The sequence below is a fragment of the Diospyros lotus genome, chromosome 1 (assembly GCF_014633365.1).
Source record: "Diospyros lotus cultivar Yz01 chromosome 1, ASM1463336v1, whole genome shotgun sequence".
NCBI classification, from domain to species: Eukaryota; Viridiplantae; Streptophyta; class Magnoliopsida; order Ericales; family Ebenaceae; genus Diospyros; species Diospyros lotus.
Genome location: NC_068338.1, coordinates 24,108,565 through 24,118,972, shown reverse-complemented (window position 1 = coordinate 24,118,972; position 10,408 = coordinate 24,108,565). Strand labels below are relative to the sequence as shown.

At 36.0% G+C, this 10,408-nt stretch overlaps 1 protein-coding gene across 1 annotated transcript; it reads right to left on the bottom strand.

Annotated features, from left to right (window-relative positions):
• Positions 1-3,017, bottom strand: LOC127797110 (zinc finger protein WIP2-like). The gene is made up of 2 exons (XM_052329653.1): positions 2,421-3,017; positions 1-960 (listed from the first exon to the last, which is right to left on the bottom strand). The coding sequence occupies exons 1-2, from the start codon at positions 2,931-2,933 to the stop codon at positions 523-525; spliced, it is 951 nt and encodes a 316-aa protein (XP_052185613.1). The 5' UTR covers positions 2,934-3,017; the 3' UTR covers positions 1-522.
• Between the last annotated feature and the right edge of the window lie 7,391 nt (positions 3,018-10,408).

The following is a 10,408-nucleotide window of genomic DNA, read 5'->3' as shown; positions in this document are numbered from 1 at the left end:
TGAGAGAGAGGGCGCATGGGCAGCCCTGGTTAAGACGGGACACAAAGTGTCTTTCGTGGTAAATTTTAGAGCAAGATCAAAGATCGGGTCTCGCAAGCGGCAGTGTGAGAGTATCTCTCTCCAAAGTGAAGGGGTTCCTTGTGCACGATGAGCTCGGGTCTAGCCATTGCGTATGGCTGGATCACCATGATTAATCTTCTCCCACGTCCTGTCATGTCGGGAGTGGAGGCGCATGGGATGAGCGATTTCATCTTGGACCAATAAATGAGAGAGAGAGAGAGAGAGAGAGAGATTGATTAGGAAACTGGATTTGCAGAAACATGGTGGTCTGAGATTGGGTTGCCACTTGACATCTACAATCCTGAAGAGGAATTGAAGTGGAAAAACAAGGTAGATCATAAAGCAAAAAGAGACTTGTCTGAGTAATTAATTGCAATGCTAGATATCCTATCCTATATTCAGATATATAGCACTGAAACAGTAACCCCCAGCCTAGCCCTAATATATATATATATATATATATCACAGCAAAGATTCATTATCTTGCTCAATCTCGGATGCAGGCTCATCCTCTTCATCAAAGCAGTCAATCCCATAAGCTGCATGGCCATGGCCAAAGGCTTTGATATGGTCCTTGAGAGATCTCTTGTGCTTGAAATCGGAGCCACAGGTGCAATACCAGAGCTTCCCACAGTTCTTCTCGTGGGTTCTCCAATCCCCTCTCACTGCAAAGGCCTTTCCACACTTGCGGCATGCGAATGGCTTGATTCCATGCTTTCTCTTATAATGGGTCTGAAGGGTTCTGAAATCCTTGAGGGGCTTCGCCCTAGGATGGTCGATGTTGTTCTTGCACCCTGGTGCGCAGCAATAGCATGGCAGCTTAAGCATGGCCGTTGGCTGTGTTCCTCTTAGAGACTCTGGCCCTCTCCTATACTGAGATCCATGTCCCCACATATGCATCTATATATGGGTTGTTAACAAAAACCCACATAGTAAACGTTACTTTAGTATAGAGAGTTATAGAAAACAAAGACGAAATATACTACAAAACTATACAAACAGTGAATCATTAGTTGAAACAAGGCAGGAGCTTAGACCCCTCTCACAAATGTACTAATAACCTTATTTAATTTGCATATACTCTTTGCAATGGTACCTGGTTTTTTTTCTCCTTCCTTTTCTGATATTGTTTTGGGTGGAGGTGTTTGTTCTCAAGTTTGTGTGTGTGGGTGGGGGGGGAGAAAGAGCTTTGATTGATTCAAAGTTGAGAAAACTAATTGAATTGGTGAAAAAACAACAGAAATAATGTGCTTATGTGTTCATCTAAGCAACATTAATTAGCGTTGGGGCAGGCAATGGGATCACTAGTTTGAAATAAGACACAAAAGTACAAGCATCTCACAAATTCTTTTTCATATATGGTGAGATGCTTCAGAACCATATACATCGACGTGGTATCTTTAATTTATTGTCACATATATGGTTCTGGATTAAGTTTTTTTGTGCTCAGGTACGGGAAGAAAGTGAAACAGTTTTTGTTGAACCAAATTTGAGAGAGGTTCTGCTTGAGTGGTGAATGAAACTGCTGTTTAATTTCATTGTCTTCCAGTTTATGGAACCATCTAACGATCTGGTGATCCTAAGTCTTCCAGTTTCTTATATCTTTTAAGTCTTGCCAGTGCTTCACGATAAAAGAAAAGGTATAGGTTCTGAAAATGAACTGGTTCAAGATACATACATTTGGTTTTGCAAATCTTTTGTTTCACTAAGAAACAATAATGTTTGGGCCTGCTATCTAGCTACAGATCTGAATTTCTTGATCTATGAAGGTGGCAAAACATGTCAGGGAGATGGGTGTTATGATCTAGATTGTATTGTTTGCTCTTCAGGTTAAGTGTTCAATTTAAAAATCCTTTTTTTAATTAACTTATTTGATTGAGATCATACGAGACAACTGGGATATATGCTCAAGTTTTACACACCTGACCTGACAATGGGTAGAATACGAACTCCAAGGTACAAAAAGCATAATGCCCGTGTAGTTCAATCAAATAAAGAGAGACAGATCGTGGCAACATAGAGTTGGACCAGGAAGATTTATTAAAATCCCAACACCCATAAATCATGCAAAAAAGAAAGGAGTGGAACAATTAAAAATTAGAAAGAGGGAAGAAATATTGTTTAAATTTAGAAAAAGAAAAAGAAAAAAGTAAGCCCTTGGGACCCTTATTTATAGTCCATCTTAGTATGAAAAGTGAAAGGTTGAAATTAAGCTAGAAAAGAAGATTGTGCAGGCAAAGATGGAATTGAGTTTTAATTCCTTCTTTTCCTGCAAAATCGAAAGGAGAAAACACATAAAGGGAAAGGGAAAGAAAAGAGGAGCTTTTCAGATCCTGGCAATTCATTTCATGTGATAATACCTGCATGTTGTTGTATCTGTTGAAGGTCTTGAAGCAAAGAGGGCAGGAGAACTGTGTAGGACCAATCAGAATTTGAGCTGGGGTTGGGATCCAATATTGGCCCTTGTTCAGTGGGCTTGCTGGAGAACCTGAAGCAGAAGCAACAGTAACTTCTTGCTTCTCTGACAGCCTTGAGATCAGATCAGCATCAGAAGGACTTGGGCTAGGGAGCCCTAGATTTAGAGACACCATATTAGTTTCATCATCTGCACAGCTGTTCTTGTCCACTTCCATGGCAGCAGTGCAGTATGATGAGTCTTGCTCTTCAAGATCAGGTCTTGTTGGGCACAAGCTGAGGAGTGGAAGGGCTTCTCTCTGTGGAGGAGAGGAAGGATAGTAATTGATGCCATCAGAATACAAGTTGAAGCCATAAGGGAAATGAAAAGATGGGTTAGAAGATGCGGAAGAAGAGAAGTGGCGTGCAGTGGTAGGGTTGAACCAGAAATTGAAGCAATTGGAAGAGGGATCGCCCATGATGAAAAGTGGGATGGGTGAATAGAGTTTGGTACGCTACGTTATTATTGAGATATATTTATATGTAGAGCGTTGGGGGGAGGGGGGGGGGGGGGTTGGAGGAGATGCAGGTTAACAAACTAGAAGTTTAGAAGATGGGAGAATGAACAAGAACACCAAATTGAAAGGAGTGTAAGGGTGAAGTATATATAAAAAGGAAAAATAATAAAAAGATTACGCAAAGCAAGGTTGTAAAAGTAAACCCCAGTGAATAAAGAAGATGAGACAAGATAATAAGATATCACTCGTTAGGTGTCACTAAACAAAGAAGAGATGCTAAGGATAGGGGAGAGAGAGTGAGAAAATATTCAGTACACGTCGCGAAAAATTATTTACCTGAAATTAATGCTATGTAATAATTTTGACATTTACATATATTAAGGATAAATAAGTTGCATAAATCATAATACCCGGTAACATTATTGCCTAATTGTACTATTTCTAATAAAATAACTCGACCCTAATGGTTAGGATTAGCTCAATAATTAGAGAGCAATCCTTTTAGCAAAAGAAATTTACTTTTTGAAAGCTTAGAAAAAAATTTCTTGAAAAAACCTATCATGGACTCACATCACATCACACCGAGCAGGACATAATTTCTCCTTCAAATGACGCATCAACGTTTTCTCAAAAGGATGGGATACGTTGAGAATGCGATAGGCTTCTTGGGACTTGGAAGGAAGACCTTCAACAGTGGTAAATGGGAAGACAAAAACATTAAAAATAAAATAATTAAACAGCCCGCCAACACTGATAGAGAGAGAGAGAGAGAGAGAAGCGAGATCAAATGTGCCAAAGACAAAAGTCAGGAAATTAGGGTTAGGTGTTGTCCCCCATTACCCCACTGGAGATAGAGAAAGAGAGAGAGACTGTACTGAGTGAAACCATACATCCTCGGGAAGCAAAGAACAGATAGCTTCAAACCCTTCCCGGCATTTGCTTTGGTGGCCGAGCTCTGGTCGCCTTTTGCCTCTCAGATAGTACTGTCCCTACCTCAGGGTTTCTTACTGTTCATACTTACTATCTCTCTCCCTCCCTCCCTCTCTCTCTCTCTCTCTCTCTCTCTCATAAACTGCACCCATCAAACTGTATCTCTCTCTCTCTCTTCTCTCTCACAGTAACTCCGTTGTGTAGCAGACATAAATGGAAAGTGGAAACAAAAGAAATTCAGCCATTCACTTGCCCAAAATATCATACATGCACCTTAGCTGATCATCTCTTATTCTATATATAGTGGTTAACCAAAAAATAGCTGAATGAATGTGTATATGCGTGTGGATGTTGTTCATGGCTTGACAGTTTCAGTTCTTTCTAATTAATTTTGACTTAATAATAAAAACTAAAAAAAGAAAAAATTCTTAATAAGTTTTTCTTAATTATGATAGTGATGTGGGTTAATCCAAACAAAAGGTAGCTAGGCTCCAACTTTAACCAGATTCTCTCTCTCTCTCTCTCTCTCTCTCTATATATATATATATATTATATCTGACCATATATATCCATTGCTTTGGCCTTTGGCTAGCATTTTTATATAAAATAGTTAATTGAATAGAGGGGGAGGGGGAGAGGGAGAGAAGTATATACAAAAGGGAGTGAAGTTGAACTTTTTTGAATAAGTACAATAAGACACGGATGTATATATAACATCTTGCTGCCGACACTGACCAGCAAGGACACACCTTATCCCTCGTACCTAGATCATTGTTTTCAATCAGAGAGAGAGAGAGAGATGATCTACTCTGCGTAAGGCCAAGATTTTGCAATTTCTTCTGAATCTTTTTTTTTTTTTTCTCAGTAAAAGCCCCAAAGGCAATTTCTTCTGTGTTTTATTCCATACTTTTTGTACTGCAACATTGATATATAAAGCTGATGATCAATTGCAAGAACTGAAGCATTCAATTAAAGTCTACCGATTGCACATGGTGTCCTCTCCATTTAGATCATGTTTGAACTCACAACAACTGCACACTTTTTATTGACATTTTTTTTTCTCATTCCAAGGCCATTATTGATGAGATTTTACCTCACACGAGCGGTTTGAAAACAACTTCTGCAGACCTTTACACAATCTGTTAATAAGTGAAGAAAAGTGGCGACCACAAACTCACCTGACCATTATTCATCATCATCTCTCTCTCTCTCTCTCTCTCTCTCTCTCTCTCTCTCTCTCTCTCTCTCTCTCTCTCTCTCTCTCATGCCAAGTAGGTCAAGATGCATGTAGCTGTGTGGACTACCACAGTCTCCAGTACCGAACACAAATTCTTTGAGAGAAATTGTGAAGGCTTACTAGCCTATGCCATCTCTGGCATATCAAAAGCAAAGAGATCATGAAACTAATGCTACCATTTAAGGCTGATCTATGACATCCGAACAATGTATCCATTTCTCCTTTTTTTTCCTATTGCTGCTAGGCAAGATTTCAACAATGTATTCATTTCTAATGTATTCAAGTCCTTAAATATTAAACCAAGTCAATTAATTAGTACTCCCCAGATTTGGCCTGATAGGAAAAGGTTATTATGATCTTCGTTATCCTGACATTCAAACCTTCTAAACCATGTAATAATTCTGAAAATGAGAATAAAAATAAGTTATAAATGACTTGATTGATGAGAAGGGTTTTTTTTTTTTTTCTTTTTTTTTTTCGGGTGAGAAGTGGGGATTAAGTAGAGGCCATCAGAACTGACATGCACGCACAACAAGGGTTTAAATGTGTCATAAATATTAATTTGGTAAAAGGATACCGTAAAGTCCACCTGCAGGATGTCTTGTAGAGAAAGCACATCAAGTCATATCAACAGCTTCATATTGTCCCATAGATATAGGAAACCTCAAGGACGACAGTGTTTATAGAATGGTTTTTTCCTGTCCTTCCTGCCTGTCAGAAAATAATTTTCTCATTGCGAAAGTTTGCGGTCTACAATCGGTTTGGTTGTCAAGACTAGAAAATGGACAAACGGTGCCCAGGAAGGAAAGTAGATGGAGTGGGTAGGAAAAATTAAGAGATTGTTCTTGCTAAGTAATTTATTCCTTGGTTGTAATTAGATCTTGCAGTTCTCCCTTTTTCTCACTAATCCATTCGTTTCAGAAACATTTTTCTTGCTAGTTTCTCAGAAACGGGAAGGTAACTTGTGATGGAAATAGAACTTTTACTCAAAGTCTTTGTTTATTTTCTGCAGTGATCAAGTGTGTAACTTTCATTAATTAGAACACTAAATGGAGCCTGAATTAATTGACTGGGTATCACGGATATGCTATGCACCCAGCAAACAAAGAGGTAGGGTAGAAGCAATTATTGTTTACCCACTGTGGGTCTCAGGAAAATGGTCCTCTTCATAAAATGAGAAAAAAAAAATTGCTCAACTTTATGTATTTAAAAATGAACCCATAATTCTTTTATACTTTGAAATAAAATAAAAAATAAATTGTCATTAACCAATTTGACGAAAAAAAAAAAAAGAAAAAGAATTATCACATAATCCTCTTAGTTTCATCAATTTGAAATTTCTCGAAGAAATGTGTTTGATCTGTAAAGCTATTTGTGTTGTTTAACTTTTAATTTCCATCAAGTTTTCTACCTAAAGGTAAGTGTGTCTTTGGATATTCCCTGTTATTTGTTTCTCATATTGCTTTGTACTGGAGATGCTTTCTATTTGGGTTTTTCCTTTCCTTCTTTTGCCGGATTGTATGATTCTTTGGTTTACAATGTGCTGCTTTGCTTCAATTATTTTAGTTAGTACGTAAAAAAAAAAAAAAAAATGCACTTTTAATTTCATCTGTAAAACCGCATAGTAAAAGGCAAATCAAAATATAGTTTTAAAATACTATTGAAGTTCAGTGAACTAAACCTTAATTAGGGGGTTTCTATATATTCAGTTCAGTAGATACCATGTAAATTTCTGATCTTTTGCCATTATATATACTTACAAAAAACGAATAAAAAAATCAAAATAAACCTTATTCGAGACTCTTGAGGTGGATACCCATATCTGGCAACAGTAGGTCAAAAGGGCTGTCTAACTGCAGATCAATCCAAGACCCCCCAGTAGCACTCCTCTAGTGTCTAGATATATATATATATGTATATATATCTGTGTGTATGCGCTTCTACATACATATATAGGCCACTAAAATTCTTGCTAGGTTCTGTCTTGCCATCTCTTACTTAAAGTTGTCCTTATTCCTGTTGTTCCTTCAATATGCATCCATCAACCCAAATTCAGAAATAAATCAAATTGTTAACCGTTGGCTTCTTCACTCCTATATATATATATTTTGAAACCCTTTTGGATTTTGACCAGAGAGCCCTCTGCCTTTGCTGCCAATGATTCATGAAGCTTAATAATCCATATATCTTTGTCTATATATATATATATATATATATCCTGCAGCTAGCATTGGGATACCACCTTTGCTCTTAAGTCTTAACCATGCATGCACAGTCTCTCCCAGTTTAACACGAGTCTCAAGTAAAATTTACCCATAATATTAATTTTATTTGGTCGAATTATTAATAAACTCTACTCAAACTTGAGTAATCCTCTTAACATGTTTATTATTATAATTGGGCTTAAGTTTGGATTAAAAAAGAAAAGACTGTCTTAAATATATAGCCGATAACTAATATAAACAATTATCTGATTTTTTATTATCATATATATTGACACTAGTGTAATGACATAAAAATTAAAGATATATATATATAAGTTTTAATCTCTTAAATAATGTTACTTAGTTTATACTAAGTAACGTTGATATAGCAATTTAAATATAATGATTATGCGAGATTCATCCATTTAACTCTTTTAAAATATTAACTTAATAAGATAAATTCCATGTTATTATATTTAAGCTATCACGTTAATATTATTTAATATAAATTAAACAATATTATCTTAAGAGGTAAAAACTTCATAGCAGTGGTGGGTGAGGGTGGAATATATATGCATTATTAATGTTGCATGTATTAAATGGATGGATGATCCATATATATGTACAATATTGTGAAGTATACCCTTCGGGATTGGGGCTAAAAGCAGACACGATTGCATTTGCAAATTCCAAAATCCATGCACGTACACACAGTTTCAATACACATGCAGAGAACATCAAATTATACAAATTTTATTGTACTTCCAATATCGATCTCTCCTGATCTGATCTGATCTGATCAGTTGATCAGCTTTGCTTTATTTAATTAATTAATTAATTAATTTTATCTTTGCCAAGATCAAGACAAACACATGCAGGGCAATTATTCTCCCTTTTTATTTATTTAATGGTTGCTGCTTAGTGAATGAAGATCCAGAATGGGAAAACTACAACTTCGACATCTTTCAAAACAGAGACACACACGAGTTCATTAATTAAACATGCTTAATTGCTTGCTAATTCTTTTTGTAATAATAATTTTTGTGTGAAAATTGTGGTTAACATATATTGAGATCATATTTTTTAAAATATTATGAAGAGAGTTATGTAAGTTCCTTTTGTGTAACAAATTGTATTTTTTATATAACATTATGTTATTTAATGCCCAATTAGTAAGAGCTAGCAATGAAACATAATTAGAAGAATAATGTTATGAGTCATGATTGATAACGGTATGTCGCATTTTTTTTAAAAAGAGTATTAAATAAAGAAAATAATGACACATGATCTCTTTAGTTTCTTTCGACGAAGAGATGCTAAATAATTGATAATACCATTATTAGTCATGACTCCTAACATTATTCTAATTAAAAATATCGTTAACATGCAAGAAAAATTAATGGTAAATTATATGAAACCCCCTGCACTTAGGGTCGTGTGCAACTTACCCCCTATACTTTCGATTGTATCAAAAAATCCCCTTACACTTTTAAAATATTCCAATCAGCCACAATCTATTGTTATTTTATATAATTTTGTACAATAATCTACATACAAAATATATAATTCTACATACATAATTTCAAAAAAATATAGAATTTTGCATTAATTTAACCGGTAGATTGCACAAAATTATATAAAATAACAACAGATTATGGCTGATTACAACATTTTGAAAGTGTAAGAGAGTTTTTTGATCCAATCAAAAATACAAGGAGATAAGTTGCACATAACTCTAAATGTAGGGGGTTTCATATAATTTATCCAAAAATTAATAGACGTGTTTGGGCCCATCCAAGCCCACAAATTAATCCTTCGTAAAATAAATTAATACAAATGTTGTATGAAAGGATTTTTTTTTTTTTAACATCTTTTAATTGGACGATGTTAATGTTTCCGATACAGCAGGGACACGGTAACAAAGCTTTGAATATATATATATATATATATATAAACAGTAGTATATACGTTGTCTTGAGTTCTTGGGCCTCTTATGTCTTGTCCTCTCATTTGGGGACACCCCTGGCCCTGGCTCGCTGTTTTATTTAATGTTTATTAAAAAGAATTATATAAAATAATGATTAAAAAAAAATAATATAGTTTATTTATGCCGACATACACTATAAGATCCACGCGTTACTTTAATGTGTTTATGCTTTATCCTCCATGGGTTACCCCCAAAATACTAATACCTTCATAGAGACAGATAGTTGTTTTAAATTTTGAAGTGTTTTTATTTTAAATAAAACACTACACCAACTATGACAAGTTTGAGTACAATTTCATTAATTGTTATTTATTTAAATTAGAGATAAATCTTCAGTTTAGTTGGCATGCAGGCCGGCTGCTCAAGGCATAGGTCACTAAGACTTATGCCTAGGGTCCCAAACAAATTATACTCTTTAAATATTAAATAATTTTTATCATTTCTTTAAAGGGTTCCAAAACTTATTATTGTACTGCCTAAGGCCCTAACCCTTAGGCCGGCCCTGTTGGTATACTTTTATTAAAAAATGAAAAGATATAATATAAACATAAATACCTACGCCTTTTTATTTTTCAATAAAAAGATGTTGGACCCTCCAAGCCCAATCTCAGCCATCTCCTTAGGCCCAATCTCGACCCTCTCCTCAGGCCCAATCCAGTCTTCCTTCTGGATCCAGTCTTGGCCCAACGCCAACCTGCCACAACATCATTGCAATCCCACTGGATATTCGCACGGCAGCTCCAGATCATGTCCTCATTAATGATGGATCCCATCGACATTAATGAGGGTCTCATCGCCACCATACTATCACCTGAAAATCTCCACCGACGTCAGATAGCCAGTATCATCACCTGTAAATGCACGATTCATGGAGAACATCTCCTCCTTCTATATCAATCAACTCTCTTCAGAGTTAAGGTATGTTTTGACCTATGACCTACTAATACACTGTCTCTCTTTACTCTCTTACTTCTCGACCGTCAAAGTGCTTGCAAGCGCCAACCGCCCCCCTGATGGACCCGTCGCCGGAGCCCGCGCCCCACCTCCGATCGTCCTCCTTTGGTCAGGAAGGAACAGA

Bases quoted from the DNA above. Each gene is read 5' to 3' on its own strand.
- LOC127797110 (XM_052329653.1), bottom strand. From the start codon at position 2,933: ATGGGCGATCCCTCTTCCAATTGCTTCAATTTCTGGTTCAACCCTACC. The intron at 961-2,420 runs GTATTATCACAT...ACCCATATATAG, and splicing joins ACAGATACAACAACATGCAG to ATGCATATGTGGGGACATGG.